The sequence below is a fragment of the Sceloporus undulatus genome, chromosome 6 (genome assembly GCF_019175285.1).
Source record: "Sceloporus undulatus isolate JIND9_A2432 ecotype Alabama chromosome 6, SceUnd_v1.1, whole genome shotgun sequence".
In the NCBI taxonomy this organism is placed as follows: Eukaryota; Metazoa; Chordata; class Lepidosauria; order Squamata; family Phrynosomatidae; genus Sceloporus; species Sceloporus undulatus.
In genome coordinates, this window is record NC_056527.1 from 52,917,298 (window position 1) to 52,934,650 (window position 17,353).

Consider the following 17,353-nt stretch of genomic DNA (forward strand, 5'->3'; position numbering starts at 1 on the left):
CTGGTTTTGTAGCTTCTCTTGTAACCAGAGTGTCTACCCAGCAGTTGGGGCCCAGTACAGATAAGATGGGCTCATATTTGTTTATAGGAGCATTGATTCAGTGTGTTTTGTAGTCACAAACCCTAGTTGCTTCTCATCTGGTTTGCAGTGGTGCCTGCTCCTCAGGGATTACTCAGTGTCCCTACCCCATAGGCTCAGTTTCTATGGAAGCAGTTTCAACCCACTGTATACCAACCAGAAAATCTTCTCTTGCTAGCCACTGTTTTGACTTCAAACAGCCCAGCTCCTTATCTCAAAATTTCTGGGGATGGCCTTTTAGAAAGTACTGAAAGTGAATAAACCTTAATCCTATTGTCACCTACCAGGACCAGAAGAAAATCAACACCATCCTTGCTTCAAAGCAAAAATGCCTTCACTTGAGACAAAAGCAGGATCAGTGGTTGTGCACATACTACCTTACTCTGAAGAATTAGCGTATGGAGGATTAAGATATGACTAGTGCAAAGGTTAGAAAGATTAGTTGTTTCTTCAAGGAGAAATACTGCAAACTAATGTTCAAATTGGTGTAGAGTTGAATTCATTTCACCCCCTACAAAAAAACACATTGCTTGGAGTCATTGTCCAGAAACAGGCTTCAGTTAAGACACTGCAGGCAGTATTGTGGAAGAGGGAGAGAGACTGATGCCACAATAGTACCAAAGAGGGGCTGCAAACATCAGAACAAAATGAAGTGTGAAGGCTAAAAATTGTGTCGTCTAACTTACATATTTCACACAGAAAATGTTCTGCACAGAGTTAAGACTCTGACATTAAGTTAGAATACAATCAGCCCTTCTTATACACGGATTTTTTATACACGGATTCAAGCATTCACGGTTTGAAAATGTTCCAAAAAAAGTATAAATGTCAAATATCAAACCTTGATTTTCCATTTTTTATAAGGGACACCATTTTTCTATGTCATTATATTTAATGGGACTTGAACATCCACGGATTTTGTTATCCACGGGGAATCTTGGAACCAAACCCCAATGTATAACAAGGGTCCACTGTAATTAATATGTATTTCAGCTATAGAGCTTCAACTGAGCCTGGAAATGCTACATTTTGGGGACAATTTCCAGAATTCCCCCAATATTTTTTTAACTACATGAGTAACATCTCCCCAGTCCTGTTCAGTTATACAAGCAAAATAAATATATGCTAAAGTCAAGCCACCACTATAAATGGTTTGCATATAACCATCCTTTATGGCCCTGTGTTATTCTATGTTAGGGTTTTAACATTATAAAATATGGTAGTTCAAAAAATGCAAGGGTTTGCAGCTGGCCATTTGATGGCTTGTTTTTTTAGAACTTAAATATTTTCTTTAATAAGAGCCTAACGTTGAACAATACAAGCCTGTTTAGAATTTAAAGTTGCTCTTCTGCAAAACTTATACATAGGAGAGGGCTTACGTTTCAATCCTTTTGTGAGCACCTCACTATAATACTTGTGTAGACATTAGTGCCAAGGCAATTTCTATCCTCACACTTCGTTTCCTCTCTAAACCTATGTCACCTTAAAGCTAGTTAAAACCAGCCTGATAAAGTAAGCAGGAAAGTATTTAACTCAGATGATTTGCTGTTCCAGTGTTCAGCTAGGAACTGTCTTCCGTATACCAAAAAGGAGGAAGCAGGAAATAGCCTTTTATCACACTTAGGAAGCAGAACTGTACAACTCCCTCACTCAGCAGCCAGCCAATATGGCTCGAAATTCCCAGCAGCTAAGCTTTTTCGTTGCCAGGAGGCATAGTTCCTTGGCAAAACTTGGGAAGGAACAGACTGTCATCAGGTTTCACTTACATAAGCCATGCTGTTTGGAAAACAGAAACCCCTTTTCATGTTTACTGTATTAATACTCTCCATTAGAGACATTTCTTGTGGTCTGTTAGTGATCACTGTATATTCAAAAGGCCTGGATAATACAAAGGACAAACAGAAAACATTCATACTCACAAGATGATGGAAACCCAAATATATGCCCAGTTTAAAGCTTTAGGAGAGGTCAAAGGAACAAATATGACAATCAGTCTTAGGCAAGGCAAAGTGTTCCTTCACATTACCAGAAATTTTGATCCTTGGGTACAAGAAATGTGGAACCTAAAGGATGGCTATTGTAATGAATCACCTCATGATAAATTTTATGTAGTCTGTTAAAATCAAAGAACATAATTAGGTGTTGTCAGAAGTAGCCTTTTCCTCCTTTCAGAGGAAATACTCAGTAGCAGATTGGGCAAGTGAAGGTATGTGAACTATGAGACTTAAAGAAACTGTGAGTGAGAGAATGAGGTCAAGGAAAATAACTATTGGGGCAGAATGCTGCAATGAGGTTTTTTTTTTAAAGAAAATATCTCAGATTGGTTGTTTTACGTCTGAAGCAATTTCACGTTGAATGACTAATCACATGTGGAAAAACACTGGTACTTTGAGCCATTTCTATGGTAGTATGAACGCAAGCCACAAATGTCTTCTCTCCTCTAAGAACTGGATTAACATTAAACACATCCTTGCATTTAAACATACAGTTTTCAAAAATGTGAAAGACAGCCAGGGCAAAAACATATCTGGATTTCAGGAGTGGGAAAATGTAATCCTTGCTTCTTTCCTTACAGCACCGATAAAAGGCATTCTAAGTTTGCTATTTGCTCTGGAAAGAAATAATCCAATAGAAGGGTTTTGTTATTGTTGTTAAAAATGCAGTTTTGCTGCTAAGAATTATCTTAATACATCTAGTTTGGGCCTTGGAGGGATTTCTTGCTGCCAGAACCTTTAGGCTGCATTAGTGCCATCTGACATCATATGGCCTCAGAGGGAGAGAAAGGCAGGCCAGCTCCACCAGGCCTGGCCTAAAGTAAGAAGATAAATACAATAAATAAATAAATATTATAAATTAATAAATAAATTGCTAGACTTACCTTTAAAGACAGAAAACCTGTCCAAGCAGCATTATAGTCAAGACAGTATCCTTGGGCATTATATTGTGTTCCCACTGCAACCCCATCAAAAGTAACATATTCGAGTCCCATAAAAAATAATGGGGCATTTTACTAATGGGTGCTTGTCCCTCCCACAAAGAGCAAGATGGTGGATTCCAGGTCCACGAAAGGAAATGGACAACTATGTGTGTGTGTGTGCGCGCACGCACATATACATGAAATGTCATTCATAATCAACAGAGACTAATTTTAAAGGCAAAAATTGATTTGCAGCAGCATGTTAGTGGGAAAGCCTGATCTGTGTATTATATAGTACAGTGGGTCTTTGGGATCTGCTGGGATTTGGTTCCAGGACCCATAGTGGATACCAAAATACGTGAATGCTCAAGTGCCTTTAAATTGTAAAATTGTGCACCTTATAAAAAATGGCAAAATCAAGGATTGCTTTTTGGAATTTATATATTTTTAAAAATACTTTGAAGCTGTGGATGCTTGAATCCGTGGATAAGCAAGCCGTGGATATGGAGGGCTGACTGTATATCCCAAGATCAGCCCAACGTACATTTAGCCCACATTCCAAACAGGGACATGTAGCCACATCTTCCTCAATTTTCTGTAAAAACCTAAACAGCTCTCTTCAGCTTGTAGAGGAGCTGCACTAAACATTTTATTTTAAATTGCTTCATAATATTAGGAAGGGGGTGGTAGTGGAAAGGGGGCAAAAACTGCTTATGTGCATGTCAGTTCTATTCATATGAACAGATTGTTCAATTTGGACTGAAGCCAAAAATTAGAATTACAAACCTAAATAGGGGAGTGGGGATATTACTGACAGCATACTTTGGAAAAGATGCAAACACAGACCTCCACAAGTTCTTTTCCTGCAGTCCTTTCAAGATGTCAGATCTCTTACCATGTGACAAAAGACATCTTTTGATTTGGCAGAATTTGATGACATAGGCATTTTAAATTGACTGTATTTTTTAAAATGTTCTTATCCAACAGCTTCTCCCAATCATGCTCTTTAGATATGTTGGGATTACGACTATCTTATCAATTGAGACCACTGACTGACCGCACTGGCTGAAACTATGAAAGTTGTCATTCAAAGCATATGAAGAATTGGAAAAGGCTGTTATAAAATTACCAAAAATTACAAATCCTTTGTTCTGAAGTATTTCCCAACTGCATTAGCAACTTCACTTGGCCAATAATTACCTCGTATGCTTTCATTTCATCTTTGGGGTCTCTACACAGTTTCATAATTAATACAAAACCTTATCATTTGGAGCTTTGGGTGTGAATTGCTCCAAAGGCTACACATCGAAAATGTTTTTCTACCCCACTTCTACCCCAAGATGATTATGTTGTTGTTGTTGTTGTTATGCATAAGGCTTTGAAGTCATTGTTCACAAGAATATCTAGTTTCGTCTTTTTGCTGTACCATTCTAATTTCTTTTTTAAAAAATCAAACAATAAGTCAAAGAAGTTATAGAACAAGACATTCCTATTTGTTGGTCTAGGAAGAAACCAAGGAAGATGTTCTCATGTTCTTATGACAAGGGCCAAATACCTAATGCTTCTGAGAGCACCCTAAAGATGGCCAAACATTTGTCCTGCAAATACAGAGATAGCTATTAAAAGTACAACAGGGACAGGAAAAATGTACTTATTACAACTGAAGCTTTAGAAATGACAGCTGCTCATATCCTCAGTGCTGAAAGAGCAGCCATGTTAGAATACAGAAAATTGATATGAAAGTAATTTATGCACCAATCAAGAGATCATTTTATTAACTGGAGTTTTTTTTCCAGTTGTCACACACCATGTATGTTTATACAATGAAGAAAGCCAAACATTTCTGGAAGCAACTGACAAAGATCAACTGGTATTTCTGTACCCTCCCCTAACACGTGTAGCTTTTCTACTCTGTTCTGCCAAACTGCACTGCTACTTGTAAAATCTGTGTCAAGATTGTCACATCTTAAATACAGATAAATTGCTAGAGGTACATTATATACAAATACAGAAAAATACAAGACTAGTTGCTTTCCACAATATTAAATTTATATGCTACGGTACTATATGCAACTTGTAAAGACAGATTTAAGGGGTACAAGAAACTGTTACTTGCTCTATAATAGTTTGGTCCAATATATTTCAATGTAGTGGTTATTCTCTCCCTCTTTTAACATGACAACATAATACAACATACAACACATGCACAATCATTCACCTGTGAACAAATGGATAAAAAGACAACACTCAAGCTAACATCTGTACAACCAGAGGTTCACCCAACCATACACAACTAAATAAGGCTATTTTACAGCTATGCAGCATAATGGTCAACACTGCTGTTCTAAAGTGAGCACCATATGTATATATATACATATATATATACACACACACACACATACACACACACACATTTGTATATAAAAACAGAAGAAACAAAAAAAACCCACCCAGGGTTAGTCTCAAAAGGTGTCATTCCAAGGCTGTACATAATAATGCATGGAAAGAATATTTACAATACTTGAAAATAAAAAGCTGCAACAAAGTTTATTGCCAATGCCCTTTATAAACTTTCTCCTACTTTTTCTATAGATGCTCTGTTCACTGTCATCTGTGAACGATCCATATTTCTGGCCCTTTGTAAGATCCCTGCTCAAGAAAATTTCAAGCAAATATGTTCTATGGCTTCGCCCACACATGTTCTCATAGCTTGCATGTATCATACTGGCATAGCATGATGAGCTGTTTTTAAACTAAACTGCAACAATAACTTAAAACATAAAAAGCAAAATGTTTTATTGATGCCTTGCTACTCTTGGGAGCTGAAAAAGTATTAAGCCACAACTAGGATAGATATTAAAATACTCTGCACAAGCCTACTACCTGGAAGTAAACTATGCTGAATTTAACAGAACTAGCATCCTAGGAAATACACTTTAGAGTGCATCTTTAGCAGGATTTACCAAACTTCAAAAAGAAAAAAAAAGCCAGTGTGAACAAACAAACAAAAAACCCATAGTAATATGTAACAGTTCTTTGGTGCTCTACAGTCTACAATACACATGAAATGCATTCTACTTGACCATTTGCTAGCATTAACATACTAAGCTATGTAAACTCTCAGTCAGTCAGTGCCTGTCTGGGTTGTTGCTACATAACACCATGAATTCTTACCAGCATTGCTTTGAAGACCCAGTGCACAGCGCATGAAAAAATAACATTCTAGCCATTCCCCAAATTGGGAATCTGCAATATATTTTACTCTAGATAAAAGTCCACAAAAGTTAGTTCATCTGGTCAAAAGTATTCCTTTGTACAGAAAAAAGTGCCAGCACATTTGTCTGCTGGCCTTTCAGTAGCAAGGGTGTTTGGGGGAAATTAAAAAAAGCTAAAAGCTAATAAATGTAAAAGGAAATTGACTTTGTGTTATCTGACTTGATTTGGAGAGAGAGTTATTGAAGGGAATTTAAAAAGACCTTTTTGTGCCTCAAACTAAGTTTGATCTTAACACACCTTCTTGAATTTTGCATTAATTTACTTTGTGATGCATTTTTAGACTTATAGAGTACAATTATGTAATATATGGGTAATGCACTCCAGTTATCTGATACTTTCTACCTGAACTCCAGCAACCGTTTCTGCTCTCCTTCATTTAAAAATGTGTGGTTGATGACTAAATGTAGTTTATGCCTTTTGAAGCGCTTTTGATAAAAACACTACACCAGAGCAATAGCCATGTATCTTGAGTGCCCATTCATTGGTTTACATAGAAGTAATGGAATAGAGCCAAGATGCTAGATCAAAAAAGAATTCAAAGTAATCAGCACTCTTTAAACTTCTGTTACAGTTGAAAACAGGCTGTCAAAGGCTAAAGGGCATAGTGGAAAACAGACTTCAAAGATACACATTTAAGCCTTTTAATATGTTTATGACTAGATAATTTACACGAACTGGCCTCCTCAAACAGATCTCTCAATAGCCACACAAATTGGTCCTCTAAAGTGGCTTCTATTAAACCTAACAATTGCCATGTTATAGACCAATAATAAATGTATTTTCCCTCAGATTGGAAAAAAAGATTCTGAGCAAATGACTTCATAATCTGCTTTTGTTATGTCGCTTTTAAAAGATTGTCTGCATGGAACAATATTTTTCTATAGGGAAAAGCTGCCATAAAATTGTTTTTTTAACAAAATCTTGTCTGTACCAAAGCAAGATCTTCAGTTCAGCCACCATCTCATGCATATTATTAGTTTAAGACAAAGACGTGGGATTAAAAACCATAGTTCAAGACCTCTTAATTTTCAGTGCATTTTTGCTTTGTACAAGCCTTGGAAATCTGAAACCTCTCACAAGAGTTTTCAGGGTCAAAACATTATTGCTTTGGTTCTGTCACAAACACACAGAATTATGCCACATCTCACATAGTTAAGGTAACATATAAGATCAGAACAAGACTGTACATTTCAAAAAACAAAAACAAAAGCTCTCTCTCTCTCTCTCATTTAAGTGCAGAATGTGAAACTATTAAGTGCTTCATTTACACTGGATTTGGACACATGTCTTACTGTAATCCAGATTTTCTATACTAAAATCATCAATGTAAAAAAGTTACACAAATTCTGGTTTGTTGGGGGGCAAATTATTGGCTAGCAGCATGCACAAAATCATGCATTGTCATATCAAGCAAAACTAAATTAAAACGTAATAAATTACTGTTCAAAGCCCATTTTAAATTATTTAAGACAATGCTAAGGGGTTCAGTGAAATGAAGTATTCACAGCTCTGAACAGGAAGATTGATGTTATCAAGTAGAATGGGTTAAGTCCAATTATTGTCAAACAACATGACAGCAAGTAGTTTGACCAGAGGTACACAGGAGTCCCTCTTTTGGATTTCGTTGAATATTCACAGAGATTGTTTTTTCACACAGAGGTAGTTGTAGTACATTATTTTTCAAGTTCTTGCTTTTTATTCGTTCCAATTCATTTGCAGTGTCTGACATTTGATCAGAAAAGAATTTTATGCTGCCCAAAGATGAAGTTGGATTTACACTCCCAGCAGAACTTATACACATTTTCCACGTTGATTTCTCTTGCACTTTAACACTGGAAAATGAGATGGCATTTTGGGGATCAATAATGTACTTCGTGCTACTGTGAATCTGTGAACCTAAGCAGAGGCTCATCAGTTTGAGGCTTTCAACCAGGTCACCTGCACTTCTTGAAGATAGCTGCATGGAATTGCCAGACCCAGCACATCTACGGGTAGATCCTGAATTATTATTCGTGCTTCCACTAGAACTACCAGAAGGACTTCCACTCCCTTTACTGTTATCACCAGGGCTTGTTTTGTCTACCCCTCCATTCCCATTGCTTGGCTTTCCTTGTCCACTGCCATCTCCCTGATTGCCAGGGGGGCCTTCACTACTATCCCGTCTATGCCAGGAGTAAGTAAAGCCACTGTCTTTATCAAGACGCCGTCTGCTTTCTGAATCATCATCGCTTGTTTCAGAGCTACTGCAACTTGATCCCCGACCTTGGCTTTTCCTTCTGTGGTAACGTTTGTGCACAGTGCTGGGTGAAGCAATATTCATCTTTAGCCTGCTAAGTTTGGGTGGCAAGTTCTCATCCATATCAAACTCATCATCAGATTCCCCTTCCTCAAAGATCTGATTGAGGACTGGGGCACTTTTCCGGGAAGTAAGGCGGTTTGTAACTGATGGTTTCCGACGTAAAACAACTTGAGTTGAAAGGGAAACTGTTTTTTTATCTTCTTCATCCTCCTCCTCATCTTCTTCAACCCTAAACAAGCACTTCCGGCCACTAGTTGTAGGCTTTAAACTCACTGAAGGAACAACTGAAAGTGCTGGTCCAGCTAATTCAGGAATATCCTCTTTCTTTGTTGAATCGTTAAGTGCTTTACTCCTGTGACCATTAAGAACATTCTCAGCAGTGCGAGCTGGAGACTGAGGAACAGTTCCATGGGACAGAGGAGAAGCTGTAAGGTCGTCATCTAGATCTTGAGGAACATCAATTTTTGTTGGCCATGATTGCCTGTAGGAATAATTAAAAAAACAAAACAAAAGTCAAAACCGGGAACTAGGCATACACGGGGGATCCATTCCAGACCTCCCTACATAAGCCAAAAAACATATAAGCTCAAGTCCCACTCAATTAAATGCGGCTCGTGCGCACAGTGTGGGAGGGCGCGTGTGCCACTTTCCCATCATGCGATTTCCACTTAAGCAGGAAGCCGCATATGGGGTGCCCGCCTATAGCACAGGAGCACTGTACTTGCAATTTTAGTAAATTTAGAAGGCAGACAAAAACATTTAAATCAAAATGTATTCACTCAAAATCGATTTGTTACTTTGAAAGACAAAATAGTAAAAATTGAAATGCATTTTTAAAATTGACCAAGAATTACAGTTCCACACATTTGCTTGGCTCCAAGGAGGTAAACAAATTGTTCTGTCAGACTGCAGGACAATAGTTACTTTGGGCTCAGCTTTTTCAACTCTCAAACCAATGGCAAAACTTTTTTAATATGTTTGTACTGAGAAACACACACACCAACTTTTTGAAAAAGCAAACGATCTGCATCTTTGGGAAGAGTGTGTTTCACATGAATATGCAGCAATACTTGGTGAGAAAGGGCTAACCTCTTCTCTCAGAAACTCTTAACAGCTCCCCACCCCAATTCTTCCCTGCTGGTCACTTTTTGAGAAGTAAGACAGGCAGCCTGCCCCAAATATGGATTTCAAATACACACCATGTCACATTTGGTTTGTCAGTTCCTTTCTTTGAGACTTCCATTTCTTAAAATAAGCTTACTTGCTATTTATAGCCTCACTGATGTAGCATTTCAACCACAGTAACATCTTCCTGTCCTGTATGTACTTCTATTCTGCAGTATACCTTGTTATTTTAGCCTCCATTATAGTGGCTTTAAATAGCAATCAATTTTCCAGAAGGGACCCTCCTAATTATACCTTTTAGCTTCTTTTAACTATTCTGTTTCTTTCTTTTTTAAAAAACTGTATTGTACTTTCTAGTCAATTTATTTTACATTTTCATATAGCTCCTGGTCTTTTACCAAAAGTTACATAAAACTACTGGACTAAATCCTATCAGACCTAACTGGCATGCATAGAATAGAAGTGAGGGGTGATAGGAACTATAATCCAGCAAATAGAGAGACACATGTTTCCTATTCCTATCCTAAAGACTGTGTATGTAATGCTCCACATTCTGTAGTTAAAAAGTTAATGACATTGCAAAACACATATTTCATCTATGAATTCACATCTGACTTGAATACTCTGAGGAAAAATGACTGCTAAACTAAAATGTAGATGTAATACATCCACTTCCACAGGTTTCTTCAGTCACGAATTCCTGATAGTTATTCCCAATACTTCTTACTTTGTGAAGATTGTCCCAGTTAATCCAGAAGAAACGTCTTCCACCACAAACAATCTGCACAAGGCTTACCGTGCTTCATTCAGTGTTGAGAATCATGAGCTTGTCCAAATGAACCAGGAAGCTCATGACTTGTTTTGTTTCAACAGCTTCACTGACTGTAGGTCTTTTACCAGGAACAATCCTTTTAAAGCCTTACATAGCTTATGTTTATACTATCTGAAGGATCATATGAACCTGTCTGGGCTCTGCGGACTTGGAGACAGGCCCTGCTCTTGGTTCCACAATCCCCACAGGGATATTTGGTAGGGATGTGGGAGAGAGTCTTCACAGTGGCTGGGCCCTAGGCTGTGGAACTTCCTTTCAAAGGAGGACAAACTGTCTCCTCCTTTGTTTCTTCCACCCACAAAAAAGGACCTTTTAATACCAGTAGGATCTCAGCAATTACTGTGTTTCCCCGAAAATAAGACACTGTCTTATATTTATTTTCCCTGAATAAGACACAATGGCTTATTTTTAGGGATGTCTTATTTTTATTAAGTATGGTACAACAATCTATATTTATTCAAATATAGTTAAGTCATCTTCTGAAACATCATCATAACTCTTCAAACCCAGAATTGCATCCTGAATTTCTTGCAACTCCATTTCCTTTAGAACCAGTGGCCTCAATCTTCCCACTCCCTTCCCTTACGTTCTGCGCTGGGCCTATCACTATGTCTTATTTTCGGGGTATGGCTTATATTGCACAAATGCTTACAAATCCTGCTACGGTTTATTTTATGGGTATGTATTATTCTCAAGGAAACAGAATAGTTGCCTATTGAGGAAAGGATTTTATGGATTAGTGGTGTGCTTACCCTTCTTTTTAAATTATTTTTTAAATTCATTGTATTTTGAGGTTATAGATTGTTTTTTAGCCTGTGCTTTAACACTGCATATAGGTAAAGTGTAAGCAAGGACTACAAAACCTATTTAGCTTTCTTTTGCTTAGTGTTGGTAATTCTGCCTGCTCTCTATCTCTGGAACAGAGAAGAGATTCTGCAAGAATTTAAAAACTGACTCATTGTCTGAAATAGTTATAGTCTTCATAGGGGCAAGAGGAAGTTTTAGTAGTGCCTCTCTATTGCCACCTAAAACTGAGGATTCAGTGATAAAAAGGCTGAGACCATCAATATCACCACAAGAGAAAAAAGAATTTATAAAAGAGGTTGGTCACATTTCATGGTTAAAAACCTGTTCCTAATCATGATTCATTATTGACAAGCTACAATGCAAGCAATGCATATTAACTTCACCTCATAACTTAGTTAAAACCTACAGGTATAAAATTATAAGGAAAAAGATAACAGATATTTTTAAAAAATATCAAATGAATAATCATATTCAATAGAATTTGAATACTTTTAATACTCACCTAAACTGAGCTTTGATATTGCTTGGGCTTGCTGATCTCGTTTGTATTTCTTTTTCCTGTTTCTCTCTTAAAATTCGCTCTGCTAGTAAGAAGTAGGTAGCAGTGATATGATTGTATTTGTTAGTTTCAAGAGCCCTGAAGGAAATAAAATTAAAATGGAATATATCATACATCCATGGTTTTCTGAAACTGGACATAAGGCCAACAAAATTTACAATGCTCCTTTAAAAATACCCAAAGATGCCTTGAAGCAGAAATTAGTGCTTTTGACATCTTGATAAATGGCTTTTACCTTACTAAGAATTGTGCAACATAACACAATTGGCAAGTTCAGTATTCACACTACACTATATTAAGAAAAGCATCCAAACACTCAGTTTTTTTCCTGGATTACAGCAATTTGTTGGATTCAAATCTCTGCTTTAGTAAATGTTCAAGCACTTCCTTGACTGTTCCTCTGGGGTCATCTTTAGGAGTTTCCTCTTATTCTCCCCCTCTCCCTCAAATTGTGGTGGCACTACTGCTATCCTGCTCTACTGAGGCCAACATCAAACAAGGAAGGAAGAGAGGACACAAATAAATTAATGAACAAAGCACACAGTAGTTTCAAATGCAAATACTGGAGAACACTTCTGTGTTCTCTTTTCATTTTCAGCCAAAAGCAATGAAACTAAATGCCAACTATTTAATCTGGATGAAATGAAGGTAACATTCTCCAGAGTTGAAACAGTCTTCCTCATGATGGTTCAAGGTTAGAAGCAGAACAAACATTTTCTGACTGGGACAACCTCTGTCCATTTCTATATAGAAAGACACCCAGGTGAAGAACAGGTCACTGAGCAATGAAGATCATCCCAAATAGCATATTACACTTTTTCTTTTTCTTTCTAGAAATCAGATTTGGCATGTCAAACAAGCCTGCTCCCACTGCTCAATGGCCTTAAAAATTTACCTTTAACACTGAGTCAGAAAGCTGCTCATCTGCTAAAATGGACTCCTTAATATAAGTTAGACCTCAATCATTAGGCATAATACAAAACAACCAATAAAACCTTCCACTCATATTATTTGAAGAATTTAACACTTGTCAATTCAGTGACTTGGCTTGTGACATAACTGCAACCAATACTGCTACATCCACTCTCTAGCAACTTAACATACTCATGAATATAGATTATAATTAGATACAGTCAGCCCTTTTTATACACGGACTTCTTATACACAAGCATCCACAGTTTGAAAATGTTTTTAAAAAGTATAAAGTTCAAATATCAAACCTTGATTTTCCATTTTTTTATAAGGGACACCATTTTGTTATGTCATTATATTTAATGGGACTTGAGCATCTACGGATTTTGTTATCTCAAACCCAGTGTATAACAAGGGTCCACTGTATAATGTTTAAAAGAGAAGAGTCTTTACAGGAAGGAGTCATGCAGTTATATAATGGAAATATCAGTCTTCCAGATATCTACTTCCCTTGCACAATTCTCTGGATTATAGAAGAGAACATGACACAAAGAAAGGTGGGTCACACAAGGCAAGGTACCACAGTCTCCTAACTTGCAGACACTTGAGCTGAAACTCCATATTCCTCCCACTCAGTTTCAAATAGGGAAAAGGGCACTACACAAAAAGCAGTAAGAGAAAAAACCCATTGGATAGAAGCAGTATGAATAACTATGACTATTGTATTATTCCTTACTGTTGGTCCCCTACCTTCAACAAGTTATCAATAGTCTGTAGTCTATTTTTCTGAACTAATTGTTTTATAAGCCACTTTATAGACTAATGTGGAAAAGTAATATAGAAATACATAAAACTGTTGTGGACATGTAGATTTTTCTCTGAATTTGAGGGGAGAAACCAGGAGAGGTCTATTGCCTTCATGCTCTGCTTTATTAACTGTTTGATAATTACTGGAAATTAAATAAATTACTTTGACACTGGCCTCAGTAGTAAGGCTCTTCTTACCATCTAAACAGAAAATCATTCACTTATAACAAAACCTGAATAACTGCGATCTAAAAACTGTTTAAAATGGTAGCTTACTCGACTATGGTATCTCTGTCCGCGATATCTCCAAGAACCATTCGCTGTATGATGCTATTGTGCTCTTCCTCTGAAAGATTTTTGTACGAAACTAGAGGAATGTTGTATTTTGTTGCAGGTGATGGATCAACTCCCTGTAGCCAAGGATGGTTTTCAATTTCTTCTAAAGATGCTCTTCGTTTTGGGTCTCTTTGCAGCATTCGTGTAATTAAACTAGGATTTAAAAAATAGCTCCATAAGCATATTAGCATCATTACTCCCAAAGCTGCCTTTTCCATACATCCTAGATTAGGTACTTCGTTGATGTACAAGGCTGCCCCATATTGCTCCTTGATAGAAATCTAAAGAATACCATTCTCTGTACTTAAAGCTAAGCTGCTACATCAAAATATAAATTCATTTGAAAATGTGGATGTATTTAATGTTTAAAGGTAAGCTAACATTGTTATCTACCATAAAAATATTTTGATTTGTCTGTCAATGCCCATTTGATGCTCCTTATACATAAAAAGAGCAGCACAGGGACAAAAGTAAATATATGGCATATAGTGAGGGGCAACACCATGGAAACCTACAACAAAGGGCTCTGATGCAGATATAGACTTACAGGCCTTTTAATACTTTACACTCATTAGTTTTTCAAATGAGTAATGGAACTGCATTGTGACTGGCCCTGAATATGTTACTTAGAAAAGCAACCTGAATTATAGCAAATGCAAAACTACATCCTTCATTCCAGACAATGCAATTTTTATTTAGCACAATTAGGTTCTTAAAGCATATATTCTGACATTATTCCTCAATGAAAATCTCAATAAAACAGAGTAATGTTTATAGTCTCTCTGGTTTCCAGCCACCAAGGAATTCTTGGGTTTCACTGCAACAATCAAATCCATACCTTCCCAACTGGCTCTCTGCTCTGAATAAGTTGTCCCTCCCAGTAAAAGATCTATACATGAACACTTAATTAAATTTTAAAGGGTTTATAAGCAAATATTTTCAAGAGTAAAGATGAAACATAGTCCCCCCCCCCCCCCGTCCTCCAAGGAGATCAAGACAGGATATTCGCGCGCGCACACAATTTATACAGTCAATAACTCTGTGGGATAGGTCAAACTGAAAGGCAGTGTCATTGTGCCCCAGCCCTATGCATTCCACCACATTTTTTACTCAATTGTTAGCACTCTAATTTTAATTTCAAAACATTTTGTAGAAAGTTTGACTTACTCTTTACATTCTTTAGACACTCGAGATGGCACCGTGTATTTACAGTCCATTATCATAGTCAAAGTTTCACTGTCATTTGCTTCTTGGAAGGGTGGCTGTCCACACACCAACATGTAAAGAATAACTCCCAAGCTCCATATATCTGAGAGAGGGGAAGGAAATATAAGGAATGTTAATATTTAGTTTACTATAACTGTATATGTAAATCACTGGAGAGTCACTACTCTACTCAAAAGACAAAAATGCAATAGACTGATCAATTTTTTAAAATTATTCACAACTGGGGAGCTAGTGACATAAATGGAAAGAGATTTAAAGGTTTGTTTCTATCCAAGAATAGTATCTGCAAGATGTACTCCCAATTAACCAGATCCCAAATTAGAAGACATCTGTCCCAGACACTGGAGAGCCCACTGCCAGACTCAAAAGACACATTAGACTGATCAATAATTTGACATAGTACTAGATAGCATCATGCATTCAGTTAAAAATGGAAAAGGATTCAGATCAAAATTAAATCTATGGGGCTAAACAGATGGGCAGGAAAAAGTGGCTTGAAGCTGCCTTTTCTGAAGCCACACTGAAACCCCACCAACCGCACTGCCAGCTCCCAAGGCAGCTGGAGTGCCCATGTCATGACCACATGATATGGCTTCAAGCCAGGAAGAAGCAGAAAAAAGCTGCTTCTTTTTGAAATGGCTTTTCTCTGCATAAGGCATCTAGAGGGCACTTTCCTGCTGGCTTTAAGGCATGTGTCATCTAAACGCCACACCTTCAAGTCAGCCCGAAAGCACCTCTTTTTGCCTCTCTGTTTAGCCCCTATGTTACAGGGATGCAGGTTTTTTTTAAGTGTTAATGGTATGAATTATCTGTATTTCAAAAAACACTTCCTTGTTACATCCTGCAGCACACTAACCTCAAAAAATTTTATTTTTTGCTTGAAGACAAAAATAAGAACTATATTAAATTGCTGAAGAATCTGATACAATTTAAGTAGCCTCCAAATTTCAGAAGGAGAAGACATTTCACAGGAAAGGAGAAAGGAGGAAATGCATGCAACTGTTGCCAGACATGAAGCACTTTCCTGCACAACTTCACACACATGGAAATGAACTGTCACCATATTTTCATGAGAAATTTAATTAAAGTTGCATCAAATTTTTAAAAATCAGCTGTGTTAATGGGATTTCTTTACTGTGTTAACTAATAGTTTTGTATGGGGAAAGGAGTTGGGGAGCAATTTAGTTTAATGTAGAGTTATGTTTATGAGTATTTTTCTTGCATGGTTTTTGTATGGATTTTATGTTTGAAAATTTAATTAAAAGATTTGAAACTTTAAAAAAAGATGCAAGTATCTAAGTGTCAACCTGAAAGTGGATTTGAAATTCTGTCAAACATCTTTAAAAACAGGGACCAAAAGATAGCTGCACTAGAAAAGCCAGCAATTTCAAAAAAATAAAGTATGTATTTTAAAATGGGATTTAGCTGTTCAAGACTAACAGGTTGTATAATTTTCAATGATGACACAAAAAAAGAATGCGGTCCTGTTCACTACTGGAAGTGGTGCTGCTCAGTACCTACGTACCTTCAAATGCTGTTGAAACACACAGATTGGGAAAGAGCTGTTTTGAGCAGGATTCTTAGAACCATGACAACCAAGCAGTGTACATGCAGCCTTCTTACATAACATCAAGTCACTACCATGGAAACCAGGAGACGTCACTGACTGCTCCTGCCATGCTTGTCATAAATCTAGAGAGCAGAGAGCACTAAAGCCACACTCGTATTTATATGGTGATGCTGTTAGGTGCCTTCAAGTCGTTGCCAACTTATGGCAACTCTAAGGCAAACCTGTCATAAGGTTTTCTTGGCAAGATTTGTTCAGAGGAGGTTTTGTCCTTGCCTTTCTCTGAAGATGAGAACATGTGACTTGCCCAAGGTCAACCAGTAGGTTTCTATGGCCAAGCAGGGATTTGAAACCAGAGTTATAGTCCAATGCTCAGACTGCTACACCGTGTTGGTCTTCACGTACTTATATGTGCAGGCTACAAAAAAAAGGGGTAGCTAAGATCTTCTCAAAATGTAATTGCACACAAAAATGTAAACTATTCCACTACAGAGCCCAAGTAATTCACAGTGCAGGGCCAAACTGCATCTTTTATAAAGGTTGCTAGTCAGCTGTAATTTCCACTGTGTTTTGAAATTTACAGGACCACAAAAGATACATGCTTTCTCAGT

The 17,353-nt window shown here is 37.3% G+C and overlaps 1 protein-coding gene across 3 annotated transcripts in view; it reads right to left on the reverse strand.

Moving 5' to 3' along the window:
- Positions 1-4,741: 4,741 nt before the first annotated feature.
- Positions 4,742-17,353, reverse strand: part of SNRK (SNF related kinase) — a 32,944-nt gene continuing 20,332 nt past the window's right edge. For all 3 annotated transcript variants that reach the window (XM_042473284.1, XM_042473285.1, XM_042473286.1), the window contains exons 4-7: positions 15,116-15,257; positions 13,889-14,101; positions 11,837-11,971; positions 4,742-9,051 (exon numbers count right to left, since the gene is read on the reverse strand). In XM_042473284.1, coding sequence (XP_042329218.1) covers positions 7,833-9,051; positions 11,837-11,971; positions 13,889-14,101; positions 15,116-15,257 — 1,709 coding nt within the window. In that variant the 3' untranslated portion in view covers positions 4,742-7,832. The remainder of the gene's footprint in view (positions 9,052-11,836; positions 11,972-13,888; positions 14,102-15,115; positions 15,258-17,353) is intronic.